The 24,852-nt window shown below is 41.7% G+C and overlaps 1 protein-coding gene across 39 annotated transcripts in view; it reads left to right on the forward strand.

The window, feature by feature from the left end:
- NCOA7 (nuclear receptor coactivator 7) overlaps window positions 1-24,852 on the forward strand; it is a 150,539-nt gene that overhangs the window by 115,891 nt on the left and 9,796 nt on the right. For 37 of the 39 annotated variants that reach the window (XM_045391580.2, XM_074036992.1, XM_045391582.3 and 34 more), the window contains 2 exons: window positions 18,810-18,957; window positions 24,399-24,524. In XM_045391580.2, the coding sequence (XP_045247515.2) occupies window positions 18,810-18,957; window positions 24,399-24,524 (274 nt within the window). Of the gene's footprint in view, window positions 1-18,809; window positions 18,958-22,665; window positions 22,897-24,398; window positions 24,525-24,852 lie in introns of those variants that run through there. The other 2 variants (XM_065543352.2, XM_045391588.2) reach the window with 2 other exon arrangements.

Below are 24,852 nucleotides of genomic sequence, written 5' to 3' on the forward strand. Positions count from 1 at the left end.
AGCATTAAGAGAGCAGGTGGGACACCAAAGTAATGCTGTTTTTGACTTTGTGCTACTCTGATTCTGAATGTAATACTTGAATATAACAATTGAATATAATAATACTTGTAATACTTGAAAATAACAATTTCCTATTCTTTAGTTGCTCTTCTTAAAACCTATTTTGTTCCTTATGTCTATGATAATCTTCTAAAAAAAAAACTATTATCATCTTGTTTCATTCCCACAAAAATATCTTAAGCCTTCAGGACTAATGTCTAAACCCCTTCTTTATTTTTAAAAACCCTTCATAAACTGGCATACTTCTCCGGCTTTTTCTTGCTCTGCTTAGATGTGTAGATTTACTGACAGTGGTCACTTTCTTGACTTCACCAAACAAGTCTAGCCTGACACCTTTTAAACACTATATTTTGGAACTCAGGTGGTTTCCCTGTCTTCTCTACCTGTGCAGATCCTTTTGTTTCCCAAAACAATACACAATACCATGATCATCTCTCCCTGAACTGGCAAGTATGGTCCTTTCCTAACTTACCTTGACTGGTAAACAACACATAGGCACTAGGGGAAGGAACTGGAGCCTCCAGTTGCGAAGGTGGATGCGGTTAAACACTTTGTGGCTTAACTCAGTGGATGCCGTGCTTAGCTATGTAATAAGAACATTTAGGAGCCTTTAAACATATGAGTACCTAGGTCCTTCCCTGAATATTCTCCCTCTTTGGATTTGGATTAGGACCCTAGAATCCCTTAGGCGTCGCATCCTTCATATGATGATATGCAAAAGCATATTCTCTTGTTTTTATTTTACATTAATGTTCATAACATTTAATGCCATTGACTGTCTCCCCTGTTTCTTTAACATCCCGTCCTTCTCTCTACCACCTCTTCCCAGTTTTTTCCTTTTTCTACATCCTCTTTAAATGTTACCCTTTCAATGATGTTTTTATGATATACACAATTGCCTATACCCAGTAATCTAACTCTCTCTATATGCCAATCATTTCCAGCTATTTTTAATCTAGAACTTTCTACCACATCCCAAACATATACATACCTACTAATCTTCACTATTTCGATCATCTGTGGATCAAACAAACTTAAGACTGACCATGCCCTAAACTTTGGTTTCTTTTTTTTTTTTTAAGACAGAGTCTTAGTGGCGCAATCCCTGTTCACTGCAAGCTTCACTCCGCCTCCCGGGTTCAAGTGATTCCAGCCTCCCGAGTAGCTGGGACTACAGGCGCCCACTACCACGCCCAGCTAATTATTGTATTTTTAGTAGAAACGGGGTTTCACCTGTTGACCAGGATGGTCTTGATCTCTTGATCTCATGATCCACCCGCCTTGGCCTCCCAAAGTGCTGGGATTACAGGCATGAGCCACCATGCCCGGCCCTTCCATTTTTATTCCTACGAGTATCTCCACAACCTATTCCTCTTGTTTTCTTCATCATAGTAAATGGTACCAGTAAACATTCAGTTCCTTGAAGTGAGAATATGGGCATAATCTTGCTTTTCAGTCACCTTCTCACATTGGTCAGTCATTGTACCTAGCTTATTTTATCCTTTTAGCATGGATCTCTTGCTTCTATCAGATTCTTCTGTGGACGACTGACAGTGTTTCAACTGTAAGAAACGTAAATTTCACTTACTGGATGGCTTGCTTGGGATGCCTGACTTCTTCCTCCATACCCACATCACCTAAGTGCACATAAGAGCTCGAATGTCTCCTTTGGTTTAGATGCCTCTGCTAAACTCCCCACCCTGCCATAGCACTTACTACATATACTATACTACAGCTGTGGATTACTTGTGGCTTTTCCCTACTGGACTTCAAGTTTCCTGAGGGCAGGGACCAAGTGTTATGACATTGTGTCCTGCAAACATCATAAGGCCTAGTTGATAATATTCTTTTTTTTAAGAGACAGGGTCTCATGTTGCCCAGGCTGTAGTGCAGTGGCGCAATCATAGCTCACTGCAGCCTCGAACTCCTGGGCTCAAATTATCCTGTATCCTCAGCCTCCATAGTAGCTGGGGCTACAGGTGCTCGCCACCACGCCTGGCTAATTTTTAAATTTTTTTGTAGAGACTGGGTCTCACTATGTTGCCCAGCCGAGTCTTGAACTCCTGGCTTCAAGCCATCCTCTTGCCTTGGCCTCTTAAAGTGCTAGGATTACAGGTATGAGCCATTGTGCCCAGCCTATAATACATATTCCTAAACATTAGTTGGATGGGTACATGAATAAATGAGCTTATAATCTAATAAATAAAAATGTATTCTATTTCTTATAATTAAAATTATGTAGACTATATAATATTTAGAAAATACAGAAAAGCAAAAAGAAGAAAATTGAAATCTCATAGTTTTTTTACAGAGAACTAACTACAATTCATTTTACCTGTATAGCCTTTTAACCTTTCTTTCAATGCAGGGATTAATCTAATAACACTATATAGATCATACATATATAGTATATGTAAATTGCTTTTCCTTAAAAGTGTGTATTTTTCTGCCATTTAATATTCTATTCACATGCATTTAGTGAGCATGCATTACTTTTATAATGAGAAACAATCATAAAAAATAAAATTGATTCTCCTATTAAACTTGTTTTACAATGGAAAGATGTCCAAGTCCTAAGGACCTTCATGAAAACAGCAAAATGCTCTTAACAGCACCTTTTCTTGGAAATAAGGGATGAATTAAAGGAATTGCAAACTGACCTAGTTTTCTAGCATGAAATCTTTAACCATAGTTAATGTGGAATTTTCTGATCAAAAGTCACCTTGCTTCTACTGGGATCATGGCTAACCTGGAATCTTTAATGACTCCTGGCACCAGGAAGACCATAATCTTGAACAGTTTTTAGTACTGTACTTGCTGGAACAACTGAGGTCCTACTCAGCCATACCAGGTATATTTCAGAATACAAACCCTGTGATTTGTAAGTACCGCTTACCAATATGTTATACTGTAATTTTATGACGATTCTTTAAGTTGAAAGTCACTAGTAAAGAAAAAACGCAAAGAAGATCTCCAAAACAATCCCTAAAAGAATTATCTTTTTGTCTTCCTATTTAATGTGAATTTTGGAAAACCCCTAAATAAATATGTAATTATTGATTATTTTATGTTTTAAAGTGACACTCCTTGCTCTTCCTTCCTGGTTATTTTACCTTTCTTTTAATCAACTGAAAATTCTAGAAATTCATTACCCTCCAAAAACACCCTCGTAGGCAACCACCCCCCAGTAACTTCAGTAACCAGCTTTGGCAAATACCTTGAGTTAATCATTCACTCTACAGTCAGACCTAAGCTCATGAAAAAATAACCTTCTTTGTAAGTGAGCTCTTCGCAGTGCTTTCTGGTGGCGGAGCAAGCTTTGAGACAAGTAGCTTTGGAGAATAGCTGGGGGTCCATTTCCACTGCAGACTTATTAATCCCTGCCAATGGGTGCTGCACACAGTGTTTGGGAGTAAGTATGCAGAAACAGTAATGATTGCAAACCTAAATGCCTGCAGGGGCTGTGGAATGTGGATGAAGGAAACTTGAGGCCAGGGTTAATTATACAGCTCCTTCTCTACCAGTCGCTGCTATGGACCTCTATAGCAAGGTGGGAATGGGAACATGGGCCTGGGGTGTTGCTTCATCTTCTCATCTTTTTCAAAAAGGAAGCCGAAATATCGATTAAATGTGTTAAATTTCCCCAATTGTTAAGTATTGTCCACTGTTTAATTTTAAAGATAGTGAGCAAAGAAAACATGTTTACTTCTGAAACCACACTGTGGGCTGCCAGCCTGAGTCCTCTGGCATTGATATTAATATAAACTTCTAAGTTTTTATTCATTTTCAAGTAATCCTTTTTATAACTACAACTCTTGTTTTGAGCTTTCTCAAAAGAGCATTCCTATTATTTTTGGTGAACCAAAGAGTATTTTTCTTTCCAGCTTTATTGAGATAGAGTTGGCAACTTAAAATTATATATTTTTGAGATGTTCAACCTGATGATTTCATGTATGTGTACATTGTGAAATATACATCACAATGGAGCTAATTAAACATCCTCATTACCACACAATTAGTTGCCGAACTAATTCATAAAAGAAGTTACACAAACTTCTTTTTTGGTATGTGTGGTAAGAACACTCACTAGCAAAAAAGGACCTGTCTACAATGCATTGTTAATTATAGTCACGTGGTTGTACGTTAGCGCCAAAGAAGAGTAGTTAGTTGGTTTATAAATAAAGGTTTTTTTTTTATATAGACACACTAAGACCCTTTAAAAATGGACATTATACATGGGTGTTACTAACCATTGATTTAATTTGGAGTTTTAGAATACTGAAACTGGAAGAGGCCCTATAGTGCAAGGAAGATTACCTTTTTCACATGAGAATTTCCAGCCAGGCCGTTAGGACTGGATTTTAAAAGGCAATCGTTTTCTAGCAGCAACCTCTGTGGTGAAAACTGCTTTGTCCTACTGGGCTTCTGTAGCTGTTTTCAGAAAGGAACCCCCAGAAGTTTTAGACAGACATGCATTTGAATAATTTATGATGGACAATACAAGTGACCAATGAAACTGCATGCACATGCATTTCAGTACTTTCTAGGGTACATTCTTTTTTCCTTTCTTTACATGTCCTCTTTCAGTATTTCCCATTCTCTGTGCCATAATATACTCTGAAGAATGTTTTTAATGTAATGTCTATTAAATTGTTTAATGGTTCCTGCTTATCAATTTTAAGTCAAGTGAATTTAGGGATTATATTTTGCTGTGTGTACCCCCAGTTTCTTTTCCTACCCATCACGCAGCTTTTGATAGGGCAATAATGTCTTAACTGCTCTGGGTTATTTTGATAACGTTTGTTGGTTTACAACAATGTAAATGGCAATGAAGTGAGAGAGTTCCCTTGACCCTGCTGTGGGACTTGTGACAGGGATATCTCCTTTACTCAACTGCTGCACTCAAACCCCTTGCAGGAGGGGGAGCACACAGGTGAGTGGGTACAGGAGCTAGGGCGGGTGCCTTTGGGCACCAGTGGGAATGAAACCTGTACCAGCCCATAGTAGCATCTAAGGGTTGCCCACGACCACTGGAGTCCCAGAGGGCATAGGTTACAAACAGTGCTCTTTTAGCATTTGCCGTCCATGGATGACTAAGTGTTAAACCAGCTTAGTGGAGAGTCAGGGCAATAGCTCTTTTCACCCTGCCCTCTCGGTACCCGGGTTCTTGTCCAGTGTCCAGGAAGAATCAGGTCCCATGGACTTGAAGGATGGTGAATGTGGAGATTTTATTGAGCAGTAGAAGTGGCTTTCAGTGGGATGGGGAGCTGGAAAGGAGATGGAGTGGGAAGATAATCTTCCCCTGGAGTTTGGCCAGACCTGGCTGAACCCCTCCGACCATCCCCGGCCAAACTTCTCTCTGACTGTATTCTCCGGTGTCCAGCTGCCTCTTTTCCTCTCAGCATTCAGGCGCTTCTTCTCATGTTTCCTCTGCTGAGCCACTCTGCTCCTCTGCCAGTGGAGCTTGGGGTTTTTATGGGCGCAGGGTAGGGGGTGTGGCAGGCCAAAAAGCAACATGTGGGGGGAAAAACAGGGATGTGAAGTTCTCATTTAGGGACACAGGTCCAGGCTTGAGGGTGGAACCCTTGCAGAGACCCCACCCTTTTTACCTAGTATTTCTCTGCCTCCTGCCTATATCAGCAAGATTTTAGATCCTCACGTAGAAGAGACTTTCTAAAAGATCTGTCCAAAAGTAGAATGAGCTTCCTTGCGTATTTAATAATCTAAACACTGATAGGGTGAGCTAAGTTTTCTTATCTTCATTTTAGAAGCTCAGAGAGGTGAAGGAACTTTCCCCAAACTTCCAGCTAGTAACAGGTGGAACCAACTTGGGAATTCAAGTCTTTGACTTAGAAATACATGCTTTTTAAACTTTAACTCACAGCCATGTTATTTTTTTTTAAGTGGGGATGGAAGGGAAGCAACAGTAAATTAAATCCCACCATAACTAGTAGTGAATCTTGTTCAATAAACTAGATTGTAATTTTACCTAAAGTCCATACACCTAAGGCGTGAATGATAGGTAGAAATATGGTTTGATTCAAACATCAACTCTTGAGTTTTTCATCAGGTTTTCAATCCTTAAGCCCTGGAGCTTTGTCAGTGACAGGCTTTTATGAACTAGCAAAACCAGGACAGTAGAAGTGACCCTAAAAGAAATAGTAAAGCATGTTGTTTAAGACCATGAACTGACCGTGTGTTCATCCCAGGTCCACCCCTAAAATGCTATGTGACTTTGCATGACTTAATCTGTGTAAGCATCTGTTTCTTGATGCATTAGATAGGAATGATCATAATAGTGCCTACTTCATGGGATTATAATGAGAATAAATGGGCATGCCCATGTATCAAATGAAAATTAGTTGCTGCTGCTGCTGCTATTACCTCTCCTTCAATCTGTTGTGCTTTGTTGCCTGAGTTAAGTGCTGCCTTCCAAGAAACTACGATTTACCTTCTTTGAATTTCTCCTTTAGAGATGCCAACAACTGTATCTGCTAAACAGGGATTTGTAATTTGAATATGGTGTCTCCTTTGGGATAAATCCCTGAAAGAGCCTTGTATTGAAGATAAAGACCTTTGAGGTATATGAAGAAATCTGATTAAGGTCAAATTTGTAATTAAAACAGAAAACCTAAACAAAGGTGGGGGAGTAGATGGGTTGATTTTGTGCCTGGCAGAGCATGTATGGCAGGTTTCTTCCCATGCCCTCTGCCACACCTGGGGTCTGGCCTTGACCATCTCCTGCCTGGATCACCATTGTAGCCATAGCAACAAAGCCTTTATTTCTAGTTGATCCTCTTCCTGGCCTTCCCTACTTGGCTCCACAGCAGTCCTTCTCAAGCACAGATCTGTCCGTGCCTCTTCCTGCTAAAGCTATGAACGCGTGGCCTCCCTGTGCCTGTGGTTGCCTATGGCAGCTTCAGCTATTCACACACATCCCCCTCCCTCACAAATATCTCTAGATCTGCCTACCATCTATACTACTGTTTACTTAATGGTTGTCTTTAAAGGATTTAAATAGTAATTGTTTTTACTTAGTCTTTTCCCAAGTAGCAATATCTGTGAAATCAGAAAAATAATATGCTAGTTGTACTTATTTTTACTACCTTTTTTCTTTTTCTTTTTTTTTTTTTGAGGCAGAATCTTGCTCTGTTGCCCAGGCTGGAGTACAGTGGCGCGATCTTGGCTCACTGCAACCTCCACCTCCTGGGTTCAAGCGATTCTTCTGCCTCAGCCTCCCGAGTAGCTGGGATTACAGGTGTGTGCCATCACACCCGGCTAATTTTTTTGTATTTTTAGTAGATACGGGGTTTCACCATTTTGGACAGGCTGGTCTTAAACTCTTGACCTCATGATCTGCCCTCCTCGGCCTCCCAAAGTGCTGGGATTACAGGCATGAGCCACTACCCTTTAGGTACATATATAAGTATTAAAATATGTCCTTCTGCATACCCTCTGAAGTCCCTGGGACTGCCCCACCACACTGCAGGAAACAGTGGCCACAGGCTGAGGTCCAAGTATTTTATCTTATGCTTGGGACTTTCTGTGACCTAGTGACCCACCTGCTCTGGCTTCTTTCTTCTCATCTCCTACCTTTCCATTAAGCAAATGGTAAGTCTTGTTGTTTTATTCCTCCTCTCAGGAATTTCTTCCCTGCCTCTTGAGTTCCTGTTCAGCACCAACATCCCAGCTCCGATGCCCCTCAGCTGTTGTGTTGGCAATGTGCTAACTCTTTTTTGTTTACTCTCCACCACCTGAGCACCCTGAGGCAGGGCCTGGGTATCCTGCATCTCTGTCCTCTTTACAGAATCCTTTGTCAGAAATCACCAGTGACCTGACGGCATTGTCCTCCTTTTGCTCTGCTATGTCCACTTTGACCTCACCGCAGCATCCCCCTGCTCTTCCATTGCCATGTATTTGCATGGGTTCCCCCCAGTAGAATGCTGTTTCTCCTTCCTCTTGCAATGGATTCTTCTGCCTTCCTCAACACCCAGTTTAACCATGGCCCCTGGGAAGCCTTCCCCAACCCCAGCCTTAGATACTTCACTGGGCTTAACCTTTGCCATGATTCTTAATTTAAAAAGAAAGCAATAGTGTGAGCACAGAGCCAGAATGGACACTGGCTGCATTTTGGAGACTGGTACAAAAAAAACTCCCAGGCAGACCCAAGGAGGTCAAATTTATCCCAAAACCTATGAGGAGACATTGGGAAAACATTACTGGCAGTTTGGTGAAATGCTCAGGTTTGCGTTTTATGAGCTCAATTTTACCTGTCTGCTGTTTCTTCTTGGCCTTTTGCCAGGACAGCTCTGCTTTCTCCTTAAATATTAGTGGTTTCTTGGGACCCGGTACTTGACCCAGTTCTCTGTTCACAGATGTTACCACACACCCACTGCTTCAGCAGCAGGTGGCAGCCAGGATGAGTAATTATTGGTAATTCTGTTCACTCGTCCACCAGCCCTGCATAGTGTCCTGAGGTAGTGAGAACCCAGAGAAGTTCAGTAGTTCATCCAGACCACAACATGAGTCACAGAGAGCTTCCAAAAAGCTATTAACAGACCTGCCAAGGTTAAAACGGGTGATGACTGAGATACTGCTGATGTTTACAATGGGTGATCTTTGAGAAGATCAGCTTCACTAGAGTAGTGAGGGAAGGAATAAGGTTTGTTTCTTGTTTGTTTGTTTTGGGTTTTTTTGAGACAGAGTTTCACTCTTGTCGCCCAGACCAGAGTGCAGTGGTGCGATCTCGGCTCATTGCAACCTATGCCTTCCGGGTTCAAGCGATTCTCCTGCCTCAGCCTCCCAAGTAGCTGGGATTACAGACCCCTGCCACCATGCCCAGCTAATTTTTGTATTTTTAGAAAAGACGGGGTTTCACCATGTTGGCCAGGCTGGTCTAGAACTCCTGACCTCAAATGATCCACCTGCCTCGGCCTCCCAAAATGCTGGGATTACAGGCATGAGCCACCGCACCTGGTTAGGAATAACATTTTAAAACTCTGCCACGTTCCAGAAAATACCGGAGCCAGGTTTGATTTAACAAAGGGCATATACAGAAAGGTGAACAAAATCAGAATAGAAGAGTTCAGGAATGGAAAGGAATTGGGAAATCTGCCAGCCCAGATGTCAGCAATACACTCTAAAGGGAAAGTGAGGTGTGGGAGGGACTTTGGGAATGAATAAAATCTGAACACTTTTTACAAATTATTTATTTTTATTATTTTTATTTTTTGGAGACAGAGCTTCGCTCTGTCGCCCAGGCTGGAGTGCAGTAGCATGATCTCGACTGACTACAACCTCCGCCTCCCAGGTTCAAGAAATTCTTGTGCCTCAGCCACCCGAGTAGCTGGGATTTTGCAGGTGTGCACCACTACACCTGGCTAATTTGTGTATTTTTAGTAGAGATGGGGTTTCACCATATTGGCCAGGGTGGTCTCAAACTCCTGGCCTCAAGCAGTCTTCCCACCTCGACTTCCCAAAGTCCTGGGATTACAAGCGTGGAATTTATGGATCCAGATGAAGGAGACAGGGGGTTGGAAAGGTTGCAAGGTGGGGTGGTGAAAATAATTGAGGAAATTCACCAGAGAGTGGAACCCTTAGAAGTACAGAGAGGAGGATTAAAACAGGTCAAAGAGCAGTTACTCCTTTTGAAGAAAAAGAGTGTAAGAGGGATGGCAGAGGGAACACATTGTAAGAACAGTACAATAGAGAATCTTCCATTCTGAGAGGAGGCAGGTAGGAGAGTGGGGTGAGCTTGAGAAAACAGAGGCTAAATAGGTACTGTGTAGAGTAGGAAAGAAAAAAAGCTACAGGTGAGTACGGAGCTGCACCAGGAGAGGGTTTTTCCTAGCCAAGGTTAGCTGCCTTTGTAGTGGACCCATTAAGCCCAAATAAGCAAACCTAGCTACATTCATCATCCCAAGAGAAGAGCGGGAAAGATCATTGTGTTTGTTTCTGTGGGAAGGTGTTTGGAAGGGCAGGTGCAGAAGGATCACTGCTGTAGGCCTGCCTCTAGGGGGCACTGGTGAGGGTGAGCCTGAAAGAGAGATCCTAAAGTATATGAACCCAGGAGACACCGAAGGCTGGGGAGAGGAGGAAGAGGGATCAGGGCGGGAGCATAGCTGGTATAGCCAGGAGAAAGACATGGGTGAGATGGAAGGCAGAGGGATCAGAAGGGGAATTTCAGAACTTGAGATCTGTTTCCAGAGGGCAGAGTTGAGTTCTGGGAAATGACCCACTGGGAAAACCCAGTGAAAAAAGAACATTCCAATAATTAGGTTAAATAAACAAGGCAACTCTAACCTAGAAGGAAAAAAGATGAAGTCATATCCTCTCCCCCAACTAAATCTTAAAAATAACATAAACAAAAGATAGAGAATTGAGCGGAAGGAGAGCTGGGAAGAGGGACATTGAGTCCTTCCACCTGGTCTCCAGAGGACTAAGAACTTAAGTAAGCAAATTGATTCTACATGACTCTTAATATCCTCTTGTGGGACAGGCCATGTCCCTTCTTCATTCCTCCTCCTCTTCCCTCAGAGGCATAGCATGAGGGCTGTGTCTACGTGAGAGAATGAGGGGATATTATGCGGGAGGCTACTGTTGAGGGAAATAGGAGTCTGCCAGTGTCCTGAACATCTCAGAGGAAAGAAGAACGAGCATTTCCCGGCAGAGTGCCCCATTGCAGATGTACCTTTGAGGTTTCTCATCTCATCTCCCCTGAGGCTGCCCAAGGTTGGGGTGACTCTGTTGACTGCAGAGACAGAGCGTACCACCTGAGTGATGGGGGGGTGGGTTCCCCTTCACGCTCCCCAAACACAGAGCACAGCACTGACGGGCTGGCCCCGGTGGTGCTGTGAGTCCCTCATCAGCGGAAGGTGCAGGAGCAAGAATAACAGGGACTGGGCTGTGTGTGCCCTAAGGACCACTCAGGACATCGCACTAATACTCCTTTAGATTTATTAACGAAACCTAAAGCCGAGGAAGTAATTGGCTCATACTGTGACACGAGATCTCTGACTATGGACAGATACAAAAATGTTCCTGCCTCCTTGGACTTAGCATTTATTTTTAAAAAGCAGGGATCGGGGAACAGCTTAGAATTACTGGAACATTTCTGGGGGTGGGGTGTTCGGGCACATTATTCAGTCTTCCCAACTCTCAATTTCCTTAACTTTAAATTTGGCACAGTAATACATACCTTGTAGAGTTACTGTACAATGTAAGGTCCTTGAGGCAGGAAATCACAGCTTTTCTTTTTAGGTAAATGGTATATTGTACCAGCATTGCTTAAAACATAAGGTTGCTTTTCTGCTTAATGTTAAGTGTTTACAACTCTAAGCCTCTATTGTGTGATATATTGAGAGTGCTTTTTCCTCTTCTCTAGAAATCTTCCTCCAGTGGTAAGTCCCAAGAAGCCCAGTGCTTACTCAGTTTAAAGGGTTGGCCATGGCTGCTGCAAAATAGTCCACTCTGGGAACAAGCAAACCCAGAGCCTAGATTTACTACTCACAGAAAACCCAGCAGTTCCAAAAGAGTAGGCTTGGGATATGCCCTCTTACCTGGTCACCCCAGATTCCTGTCCTAGGCTGAGATATTTCTTCTAGAGAAAATGGCACCAGCAGGTAAGAATGCTTTATGCCAAAATTGACACCCCAGTACACTCCATCGCACATCTTCTTGTTAAACCTAAGAAACTCACACATATGCAGATGCAGCCATTCCTTCCATAACATGCCCACAGTGGCAGGGGGCTTGATCTAAGTTTCAGAATCAGTAGTACACCGTGCCTCAATTTGTCTGCTCCTAAAATGGTTATAGCAAGACCCGACCACTTCTCCAACCCCTTTGGAGAGTTTCCTTTCAGGAACAATGGAATGGAGAAGGGATGTTGTCTTTTTCTGTGGACTGAACTATGCTAGGACCACCCTAATTCATCAGAGAAGCCCTAATAATATTGAACTTCAAAAGAGATGGTATTAGGCATTTGATTCCTCCTCAGAAAATCCTGCAGACTTCATATAAATCTTCCTTCTCTCTGGCCTCCTACCCCATCCACCTTCCCGATGGGTTGTAGGAATGATGAGTGGTCTTCATCAAACAGGGTATACTCAATCCTACCTCCCTCCAGAATAGTAAACCCTACTTCTATCTGCATAATTAAACAGGACAATACAATCAGGTCCCTGAGCAACTTGATGTTTTTGTCACCACAAAGGGAAATGACTGGCAATTACTAAGATAGTTTCTCTCCCTAAAATCTTAATTGACCTGCGCTTTTCACACTTCACATTTTCTTGCAATGTCTAAGAAGAAATGAAAGCTTAACTCCAAATCTGTGATTGATTCCTCATTCCCTTGCAGTCTTGCACAAGAATATTTCATTGCACGAACTCAGCATTCTCAGAACGTTTCCTTTTTCACTCGGTGTTTATGCTTTACAACGATTTCCCCAAAGGAGAGTAAAATGTTAGAGGAAAAGTGAGCAGTGCCTAATGGAAAGTGGGTCCAAAAAGTGATAAAAATGTATCTTATGTTGTAACTAGAAAATTACCTGGGAAATGGTTCAGAAACCATTGTGGAATGAGAGGAGGACTTTTTAGTGTGACAGAAAGAATGTTGATTGCCACCTCAGGAGATCTAGTCCTGGCTGTGATCCTGATGTTTTCATTCAGAGCCCTCATTCTCTGATACCTAAGTAAAGTTAGTTGAATTAAATGCCATCCAGTGTCCAGCTCTAACATTCCAGAAGGTAAGCTTCATGAAGGCAGGGTCATTGGCACACAGTGGGTGCACAGGAAGTGCTGTCAAAGGAAGCAGTGCCCTCTAGACAAAGACCAGCAGGAACAAACCTGTAATTGAGTAAGTCAGGTTAACTTGTTGCAGTGAGGGAGAACAACACACCATATAGGGAACTATGGGTTACCTCAGTAAGAGGATGTTAGAAAGGAGTGGCTCATGCCTGTAATCCCAGCACTTTGAGAGGCCAAGGTGGACGGATCACGAGGTCAGGAGATGGAGACCATCCTGGCTAACATGGTAAAACCCCATCTCTACTAAAAATACAAAAATTAGCCGGGAGTGATGGCACACGCCTGTAATCGCAGCTACTCAGGAGGCTAAGTCAGGAGAATTGCTTGAACCCAGGAGGCAGAGGTTGCAGTGAGCCGAGATCGCGCCACTGCAGTCTAGCCTGAGTGACAGAGTGAGACCCTGTTTCAGAAAAAAAAAAAAAAAAAAAAGGAGTTCTGGGATTTAGGTTTGTGTTAGATGATTTAGGGGAGGACTCACGGAAGCAGGGCCTTGCTCTAAATGAGATGCTGTCAGGAAGTAGGGGTAATTTTAAGATTGGGTATTTTTTATTAAATCCTATCTAGAAGGAAGGACGACTAGAGAGACTAATGCTGTAATTGGGAAGGAAGCACAGTCATTCTCATTACCCAAATTAGGGGGACATTTGGTCATTTTTGTGGCTGCATAGTGTTTGTATTCTTGTGTTCAGCTCTGATTACAGAGTTCTTGTTTTTGTTGTGATTCATCATGGTCATAGAATGGACTTATTTAGTGTTGATGTTCTGGAAAATTATGTTAAATAGGAAAACATCGGGCATAGCTGTGAATGCTAAGCCAGCTCTTAGTAACGCTGAGGCCTGGCTGATAGTACCAGGCTAGTTCTCAGGTATTAGGGACTGCATGCCTTTTTCTCTCAAGTCAGCTAGCCAGCAACCTATTAGGAACCAACTTAAGCCCATACATTTTATCCAGTGTGGCTGTGTACATAATATATATTTCCTTTTCCAAAAGTTATAGTGAAGCAGAGTTGCTTCTCAACTCTACTTCAAAACATATTTAAGATGGACTAAACTTTTAAGTATTGAAAAAACTAAGAGATTTATAATTGTATCTTTATCAAACCTCTCTGGAGTGATTATTTATGTCATGTTTTCTAAGTTAACTTTTAATAGGGAAGTTCATTCTACATGACGAAAATAGTTCAGCAGTTCGAGAGAGAGAGATAGCTGGTGGGAGGGCAAAAATAATATAATCCCTATACAGAGGAATGTGAGGTTATATGTGAAAATGACAAGTGAGCTGTTCCTTTTACAATGCAGTCGTACTTCTGAGAATGTCCTGTGGCTTTACCTGTTCACATGTGAAATGAGTCACGTGCAGGTTTAATTCATCACAGCATTGTTCGTTATGGTACACTCTTGGAAACAACCCAGAGAATGGTTATGTAAACTATGATAAATCCAGTTAGTAAAGTACTGTGTAGCTGTAAAATAAAGAATGAGGGAGCTGTCTATATACTGGTGTGGAAGCTATCTAGGATATATTAAGTGAAAAAGCAAGATAAAGAATAATGTTGGGGTGATCAGACCGAACACCAGGTCGTGGGGGTGACAAAGTCCGGTGGAGTCAAAGGATTGAGAAAAAGACAGTGAGAGAAAAAGGTGGGACACCAGGGGACCATCGCTATCGTATAGAGACTGCGAAGGCCATGAGCTCTAGGAGCCCACGGTGTTTATTGGTAATCCAACAAAAAAACAGGTGTTGAGAATGTGGTGGTCAAAAGAGCACATTACATTAAGCACATGATTTACAGCTGTGATGTTTAGCATTTATATGGAACATGTTCTACTTGAGATAATGGGAATAGATGCCTAGGAGGGCTAGAAGCAAGGAGCTAGCAAGTCTAGACACATTCCAAAGGACATTATGCAAGCCCTGCCTCAGTTTCCCTCCCAACACTCAGCTTTTTCCCAACATACCCCTTCTCTTTTTTGTAAAAAAGAAGACATCATTATTACTAGCATAAGAGGTGACGTCTTTTAATTGAGCAAGGTAACTACAGGCTGTGCAGCCCTTAATTGCCGGTCGGTGATCCAGCTTCATTTTTCTTAGCCCTTATTCAAACTGCAGTCGCTCTGGTTTGAATGCTTCCCACGTAACTCCTCTTTCCCTTTTACAAGAGGACCCTTAATCCTGGGGGTTGCAGAAGGATGAAGGTCCATCTTCTGTAACTTCTTCATGCTGAATAGGGGCGATGATACTCCTAACTATTAGGGTCTCGTGTATTCAGGGTAGAGAGGAGCTGAGTCAGAAAGCGTTGGTCCATTAAGCATGGTGACTCTGGTCGGTCTTCGTTCCATCTTCGCATTCAGATTCAGCTGGCTCATGACTCATACTAGAGGAAGCCGGTCCAGGGTTGGGATCCATGGGTCCCTCCAGTCTCCCGTTCCATGGTCATACACATCTTGAGGGCATCCACATGGTTCGTTCATCTCCTGCAAAAACACAAGCATACCCTCACCCCCATGTTAGTAAATCCACTGAAACAGAAACAAAAACTTTCTGTGGTTGTAGCCGGGAGGCATGCTGTTGCTGATGCATTTAACTTAGTTTCTGCCTCTTTGGTTAATTACTGCGAGGTAAAACTTTCCACTGATAATGAGAAACAGGCCTTCTCTGATTAACAGAAGGCACAGGGAAAGCAAATCGAGGCTTTTCAAACCTTCAGTTCGCACTGTACAGGTGGTTCCACTAGATGCTGTGGCTTATCATAGATCTTCAGATGTTTGGTGGGCACCCCCACAGTCACCTGATTGTCGTCTGGAGAGACACAAGCAACTCCTCTTCCCCATAAAATTATCTTTAGGCAGGGATCAGAGGAAGTAGATTCAGAGGTAAGGAGAATTTTGGGGGCCTAATGACTTCCTGATATTTGATAGGTGTTCCCTCAGAAGTTAGGAATTCCCTTTCTCTCCATATTGCTGCGTGGGCATGGAGGACTAGGTAAGCATCCTTAGAGTCTGTATATATATTTACCTTTTTTTCCTTCTCCTAATTGGAGTCAAAGGATTGAGAAAAAGAGGAAAAGGTGGGACACCAGGGGGCCATCACTATTGTACAGAGGCTGCGAAGGCCCCGAGCTCTGGGAGCCCACGGTATTTATTGGTAATCCAACAAAGAAATAGGTGGTGAGAATGTGGCGGTCAAAAGAGCCTGCTGCATTAAGCACATGATTTACAGCTGTGATGGTTTAGTGTTTATATGGAACATGTTCTGCTACTTGGGATAATGGGAATAGGAGCCTAGGAGAGCTAGAAGCAAGGAGTCAGCAAGTCTAGACACATTCCAAAGGACATTATGCAAGCCCTGCCTCAGTTTCCCTCTCAACACTCAGCTTTTTCCCAACAAATAATAAGAAGACAAAAAATATATATATATATTCATATTTATATCTACATAAATAATACTACAAATATAAGAAGTGAATAAAGTGGTCACCTACGGGGCTTGGGGTAGACAGGGATGTAAGAAGGAAACTTATATATGCCTTTTAAAATATAATTTTGATGTTTGAATCATATAAATGTACTACCTAGTCCAAATATTAAGATAATATAAAGAAAGATATATATACAATATAAAATGTCTTTCTCCCACCCCATTCCATTCCCTATAAGTAACCATTTTGATCTGTTTCTTTTATAACCTTTCAGAGTAGTTTATTGTATAACATTAGTCAAGGTTCTCCAGAGAAACAGAACTAAAATATATGTATTATACATAGAGATCTATTTTAAAGAATTGGCTCATGCGATTGTTAAGGGCTGGCAGGTCTGAAATGTTCAGGGCAGGCTGTCAGGCTGGAGACTGGGGAAAGAGTGGGTGTTGCAGTATCAAGTCTGAAGAAAGTCTGAAGGTAGAATCCTTCTTCTTTAAGAGACCTCTGTCATTTCGTCATTTTCTCTTAAGGCCTTCGCCTGATTGGATGAGGCCCCACATTATGGAGGGTAATCTGCTCTTCTCAGAGTCTACTCATATAAATGTTAATCACATCTTCAAATACCTTAATAGCAACATCAAGGCTGCTGTTTGACCAAAAGCTGCGTACCATGGATGGCCACACCGAGTCGAAACATAACCATCATACCCATGTACAATCATAGTATCTATCAATATCTATATTTACTTTTGTAATCGAAATGGTAACATGTCATATACACTGATACACACCTTGTTTTAGGTGACAACAGTCCATGTTTTGAAGGAGAACTCTATAAAGAAATACACCTTTAAAGTATAAGAAAATTGGTAAGTCTGTACTGTGGGGGAAAAGACATGGTTAATATAAAAAGGGAAACAACAGCTCGGAAACACATTTGATAGTTGTTAATATTCACCTTACATTAAAGACTCCCACCAACTAAAAAAAAAGAAAAACATTGATACCACATATCACAGAAAGCCAGTTCACGAAAGAAAAGCTACAGTCAGGAAGGAAATTTTGAAAAATGTTCAAGCGCTTAACACTCAAAGGAATGCAGATGGACTCTGGTAAAACTTTATATAAACTAAAAGGATAAGCAAGGTTGTTATGAAACTTAAGACACAAACTGCAATGCTGATGTCACAGCAAACTAGTCAGCCTTTCAAGAGCCATTTGGCAGGATGAATTACAAGCGATAAAATCATGCCCCTTGGCCCAGTAATCCCTTTTCTGGGAACTAATCTTGAGGAAATAATTCAAACCATAGTGAAAGGCATACACTGTATGGATATTTACTGTAACATCATTCATACAATTAAAGAAATACAAACAAACTAAATATCCTGACAGCATAGGAATACAGGCTAATTATGGTTTATTAACTTCATGAAATGTAGCTGTTAAACATGACTACAAGGACTAGCAACGTGGTAAAAGTATATTATATAATGTTAAATACAACAATTATGGCTTGGCTCTGACTGCCATGAAAAGAAAGCTGTATAAATGATGTACACATGTGGACAAGAACAGATAGGAATGCAGAAACCTTAAAAATGGTTTGATCTGTTAGGATATCAGAATTGTCAGTGGTATTTCTGTTTTTGTTTTAGTCCTATTATTATTACAATTTTATGTAATTATGAATTTTAAAAATCATAAGTTAACATTATCCCAAACAGTAGCCTCAAATTCAAATTATCATTTAGTGATTAGAAGATACTTTAAGAATCATTTGATTATATTCATCGCCGTTTCTCCTGTTGTGGTGGTTATAGTATGAACCTTGGAGGATATTTCCGGAGCTGCAGTTTTCACGGCTCTCATTCTTTTCCTAGGAACTGAGCATATTTCTATTGATTAAGCCTGGAGAGATACTTTGGAACCTTCATTCAGTAAATATGTATAAGAGAGCAGAGAAGTTGGAAGCAAAGAACATTCCCATATCAATAAAATTAGATTTCTTTCTAATATTAAAGTAGTAGCCAGTATTATTCCTGACATTTTTTAGTTGTCAAAGATGTTTTATTACAATTACAATGCAATAGTACTTTGATCTACATAAAGACCCCTTGTAGTATTGTTTATCTTTGTTCCTAGCTAAAGCTTCAGATGTACATTTTTTTCCTCAATGAATACAAGTATCCAATAAATGAAGACTCAATGAGGAAAAAATATTTGGTATAAATATTTCATTGTGTTTTTCAGTATTACGTTCCATGTCTTGATCTTCTCGTCAAATTGAAAGACAGTTTTAACAGTTTCGCAGTGCCTGTGGACTTTTACTTTATTTATTGGCTCTTAATTTTGAGTATGTAAGGCCACTCGTAGAGATAACTTTGAAAGTGGGAAATTTTCCAATTAGTAAAATGGATTTGCCAAGCAGGGAAAAGATGGTTTATGTACTGCAGTCCGCACTAGCACCTGCCAAGAAAGTAGACTTGGTGTTAATATCTGTCACAAATGTGTTTTTCAGGGTGGATCATTTGTACACATTCTTTGTTCAGTGGTCTCCTGATGTGTATGGGAAAGATGCCAAAGAGCAAGGCTTTGTGGTGGTGGAGAAGGAAGAACTGAACATGATCGACAACTTCTTCAGTGAGCCAACAACTAAGAGCTGGGAGGTGAGCACTTGGGCAGGGTTAGACCATCATAGTTCCTAAGGTACAGTAAGCAGTCTTGCATTCAGATTCCAAGTAACAGGCTAGTAAGAAACTAGAGTCCCCGTGCACCTGTGAAATCACAGAGGAAAATAACTTTATTCCTCCGTTTGAAAAAAGCACCACCACCATGCACACAGGCACACAGTTCATTCTGACCACACTAGACGGATCCACTTATATTCTCGCTCATGTCTCCATGCCTTAGTTCAGAGCTCAGCACATTTTTTTCTTTTGTAAAGGGCAAGATAATAAATATGTTTGGCTTTGTAGGCCGTAGAATTCCTGTTGCAAGTACTCATAGCTGCCATTATAGAACAGAAGCAACCATAGTATGTAAATGAATGAGCATGACTGTGTTTCATTTCACATAGTTATTATGTGTCACAAAATATTGCTATTAATTTTTATTGAATCACTTAAAAAATATAAAATCTTTGTTAGCTCAAGTACCATACAAAAACAGGTGGTGGACTGGCCTTGGCTGACAAGCTGATATCGTTTGACTCCGCGTCCCCATGCAAATCACATCGTAATTGTAATCTGCACGTGTCAAGGGAGGCACCTTGTGGGAGGTGATTGGATCATGGGGGTGGTTTCCCCATGCTGTTCTCATGCTAGTGAGGGGGTTCTCACAAGATCTGATGGTTTTCAAAGTGGTAGATTCCCTTGCGCTTGCTCATTCTCCTGCTGCCTTGTGAAGAAGGTGCTCACCTCTCCTTTGCTTTCTGCCATGATTGTAAGTTTCCCAAGGCCTCTCCAGCCGTGCGGAACTGTGAGCCAATTAAACCTCTTTTGTTCATAAATTACCCAGTTTCAGGTAGCATCTTTATAGCAGTATGAAAACGGACTAATACACAAGCTATAGTTTGCCAGACCCCAGTTCCCTTCATCCAGTCAAGCAAGCGTGTATCAAGTACTTCTTTAGGGGAGGGCCCTGGAAATATGATGATGGATAACATAAGCTCTCAGTACTTAACAAGCTTGCAGAACTGGGAAGTTGGGAGATGAGACTAGGAAAAATAGGTCGACCCCTCCTTCCTGTTCTGCTGCTCTCTTGAACCCCACTTAGCGTTTCTTCTTTCCGAGCTTAGACAGATTGTAAATGAATTCAGACACATCCTTACCAGGACTTCTGAGTTCCTCCACCCCCTCCCATCCATTGCACCCATCTAGCCTGCCTGCAATCCTGGATGAACCCACCCTCACACTTTTCTGCTCCTAGGCAGCCAAGCATTGCTGGGGAGAATCTGTCCACCAAGGACAATGGTGCCATTACAAATACATGGTTCCGAATTCATCTGTGTCCGTGTATAAGTGGCCCTGCAATACTACTGTAAACTCTACTCAATCTATAGTTGCTTTTTTGATGTACGATAAATGATATTTTTAATAGTCAATTTTTTTCTAGCACTATTTAATGATTTCTGATGTTTCTTTCATCATGTTGAAAGATCTTACATATGGTCTGTAAGGCTGTCTAACTTGTCATTTAAATATACGAGCAAGCTTGGATACTCTGTGCTTAAAACCTTCAGTGGCCTCCTTATTGACTCTACTGATTCTTACCCACCTGTTAGAATAACTACCTGGGAATTTTAAAAACCTGAATCCTAGATCCTTATTACTAGAGACATGAATTCAGTAGGTCTGGAGGGAGGAATGTTAGAATCTGTATTTTTCAAAGCTCCCAGATGATTTTGAGGAACCATCATGTTTTGGAAACACTGACCTGTAGGGTAAGTTCTAAGCTCCTTCATGGCATCAAGGCTCTTCATTTGCTCTTGCTCCCTTTTCTGTCTCATCTACCTTCCTCATCGCTGCCTTCCTTGCTGTCTCTTCTCCAGCCAATGTGAACTCAGAATTCATCTCTGCATTCCTGCTATACCCTGTCCCTGGAACATCTTCTCACACCCTATGCTTGCTCTCAAACTGAAGCACCATCTCCTCTGTGAATAAGCTATCTCAGAACCCCCCAGGTTGCCCCAACCTCCTTTGAGCCTCTGCTGTAGATTTTGGCATCTGTCTCCTATGAACCAAAAGGGATGCCTGAGACAGATCTCAATCAATTTAGAGGTTTATTTTGCTAAGGTTGAGGATGCATCTGGTTGGGGAGGGAAAAAGAGACACAAGCCACAGTAGGATCTGTGGCCTGCACTTTTTCCAAAGAGGGTTTTGAGGGTTTCAGTATTTAAAGGGGGAAAACTGAGCTGGAGAGGAAGGAGAAAAGAAAAAAAGGAGAGTAGAAAAAATGAGACAAACGGTTACTTTCTTGTGAGGCTTTGATTAGTGTGCACTGAATCCACATGTTGCATGTGCAAAGGGGAGGGTAGAGGAGCCCTCAATTATGTATGCCTTGTGCGCAGTAAATCTGCACTTTACATAAGATACAGTAAACAGAGTCGTGGAAGAAGTCCAGTATGCATTGGTCTGGGGGTGAGCAATAGGACAATTTCTAGTCTACTCTTGTTTCCAACTTGTGAAAATAAGCTGTTAATTTACATTGTCCAGGTGAGAGAGACCACCTGGGGAGACAGCTGTTTAGAAACAAAAGGAAAGATGGTTTTTGTTTGTGTGGCTCAGTTTCCAAGCTAAACTTCCCCTTTTGTTGTAGTGAGTTTGTGATCCCAAGATTTTATTTGCCTTTTACAATCACATGGAATGGCATCCATTTATTTAGAATTGTCTCTCTCCTGTCTCCTCGCCTGCTGGAGACTCTGAGCAGCTTTATGTGCCTGTGCCTGGCAAAGCACCTGGCACCCACCATCATATAGGAAATACTCAATAAATGTCCGTTGTCCTGGAGTTCCAGGGGCCCAGAGGAGAGCGTTGTCTTGCTGGCATTCTGCTCCAGGTTGTGCTCAGGCTGTTGCATTGAGAGTCAGTTCTGCTGGCCTGGGACTGGTCTCTAAGTGTCTGCCAGAGTCTTGTTTATAACTGACCCCCAGTATGAGCAATACAATACACCCTGATCCCCGCAGCTGTGCCCAAGACTGAAAGGCCACTTTGAATCTGGAAGAATCACAGAAAGATCACTGCAAATTGATCCAGTGCCGATCTATATTTCCTTCTAACCTACTGACATCTGATCTGAAGTGTAGAGGAGGACTCATCATGCTTATTACTCAGTAAGACTAATTCCAAAATGTAAAAACATAAGTATTACTCTGCCAACTGTTTTATAAAACTACATGTAAGATGACATCATCACAGCCTCATGTAAACCAGATGTTCTCCCGTTCTTTTAAGTCCCTCCCACTGAGAAACATGACATAGTATTGAAGTGAAATACCGTTTGTTCTAACTGTAATGAAGCCTACCTCCATTGAAGGCTCCTTTTCATCCTTCCTTTGAGATTCAAGCTGATACCAGGGATCACGCATACCATTTTAAATGGAGCTTTAGCCTTAAAGAAAGTGCTGGGGGGGAAGAAAAAAAAAGGAAAAAAAAAACTCTGAAAAGGCAGGGCTAGGAAAGCTACGTTCACTAGAGGGACTGTTAGGACGAAAAGTATAAGAAGGAAAAGAAAAAAAAATGAGAACATAACAATGGGGTTTTATCATAGTGTTGAGAAACCACCGTTTCAAAGGTGAAAGTGTCCTTTTACAGTCTCAGCGATGCCTGGCAGGAAGTGTGTTTGCTCTAAATCCTAATTTGGGCGTGTTCCTGTAGAAATGTTGAACCTTCTCCTGAGGGAAACAGAAACTCAATCATGCAGGAAACTAGATACTGAGAAAACAGTTGTAGCTCAGCGTGGCTACAAGTAACTGGTGTGGAAGCAGAGTGGAGAGAAAACTTGAGAGAGAGCCACGCTTCTCACTGCTCACAATGAGAGGCCAAAGATTATCCTTGGACATCCAGATTTTCTACTGTGCCAGACCTGACGAAGAGCCTTTTGTGAAGGTATGTTGGAGTGTGTCCCGAGGACTAATAAGGTGCTGGTGAATTCTCAGTGATCTGCCTCCGAGTTTGCTTTGAAAGTCGTTCGAATTAGAAAGGATTGTGCTGTCATTTCACCAGCAGGTATTTTATTCGTTGTGGAGAGGGTTATGGTGTGGCTGCCTCTTCTTGTTGCAGCCAGAAATCCATATTTGATTTTTTTTAATTCCACAGCCTCATTTTATACTTGTGATAAATACAAAGTTTGCCAAAAACAGAGTGTTTTATTTCATTCATTTACATGCTTGGTTTGTGATTCTCGATAGTGTTTTCACTACGGAAACACTCCCCCAGAAGATGGTAAAATTAGTAAGCTTAATTTTCTTACTTGTAAATCTGGCTCAGACGCCAGCGGGTACTTTGTATCTGTCATTGTGCATATTGGAAATTGAGTAATACACTACTGCCTGACAACTTGCACTGGATTTAACTTAAATGTTTTTCTCTATAATGCAAAACAATTAATACTAGTAAATTTTGGTGAATTAGTTGTCTAATATAATCCTTCACTTGATCTTACACAAAAGGCCAAGAAGCCTAATATACATCCTTCAATTTAAAAATAATCCAGTGATTTATCCATCATTTAAGAAGGGCCAAAAATGGATTTTAGGGTAAAATGAACTTTGATAATTCATAAGCATAGCTATAGTTAAATAATAAACGTTTTGTACAATATGATGTTTCTGGGTTTAGAAGGGGAGAATATTTTTATCATCTCTGAACGGTATATAAATAATTGTAACCTAGTTGTAATTTAGACTACAGCTTCACATTTCTTTGTACTCGTGCTCCCGGGAGCTGTTATCATTCATTATTTCTAACAGAATTGGTTTCTATGTGTACAACCTAAAGAGAAAACATCAGGAACCTGGTTAAAAACTATCCTTATCATTGCAAACTCCCTATGTGTAGAAGTCTTACTGAATGATCTCTGATTAGTCCTTCAGCAATTCAGATGCTAAATCTCAAGGCTAAAGGAGAATCATTTAGGGCATTTCAAAGGTAGAAAGCTGTACTTCTGGTGTTAAATACTATTCTCAGTGATCGAGCAATCAGCAGCTATAGTAAAACTGGAAAACTCGTGACTTTATTTATTTTATTTTTATATAGAGATGGGGGTCCTGTCATGTTGCCCAGGCTGGTCTCAAACTCCTGGGCTCAAGCCATCTTCCTCCTGCCTTGGCCTCCCAAAGTGCTGGGCATACAGGCATGAGCCACCATGTCTAGCCTTGTGACTTGTGACTTTAATTTATACATATTAACTGCCTCGACTGTACGGTCTTAAATTGTTCATTTGTTCTGAAACTGAAAAATTAGCCATTTCCCCAAAGTCCTGTTCAGCTGATTTCCTGTTGCTGAAGTGCCACGTTTTCAGGCAGCGGTGTCCCTGGAGTGATTTTTTTTATTAGCGGTTAGAAGAAAAGCCAGTAAGTTATTTCTCTTGGCTTGTTTTCTCATTTCAGATCATCACTGTTGAGGAGGCAAAGCGCAGGAAGAGCACGTGCAGCTACTATGAAGACGAGGATGAGGAGGTGCTGCCTGTCCTACGGCCCCACAGTGCGCTCCTGGAGAATATGCACATCGAGCAGGTGGGCTCGCGCTGGCCACCAAGGGTCAAGCTTCCTAGGCTTTTAGAAATATTTTCCTTGGCCAGGCGCAGTGACTCACGCCTGTCACCCTCGCACTTTGGGAGGCCAAGGCAGACGGATCACTTGAGGTCAGGAGTTTGAGACCAGCCTGGCCAACATGGCAAAACCCCATCTCTACTAAAAATACAAAAATTAGCTGGGTGTGATGGCACACGCCTCTAATCCCAGCTACTCAAGAGGCTGAGACGGGAGAATCATTTGAGCCCAGGAGGTGGAGGTTGCAGTGAGCCGAGATTGCACCACTGCATTCCAGCCTGCGCAACAGAGT

The sequence above is a fragment of the Macaca fascicularis genome, chromosome 4 (assembly GCF_037993035.2).
Source record: "Macaca fascicularis isolate 582-1 chromosome 4, T2T-MFA8v1.1".
Lineage (NCBI taxonomy): Eukaryota > Metazoa > Chordata > Mammalia > Primates > Cercopithecidae > Macaca > Macaca fascicularis.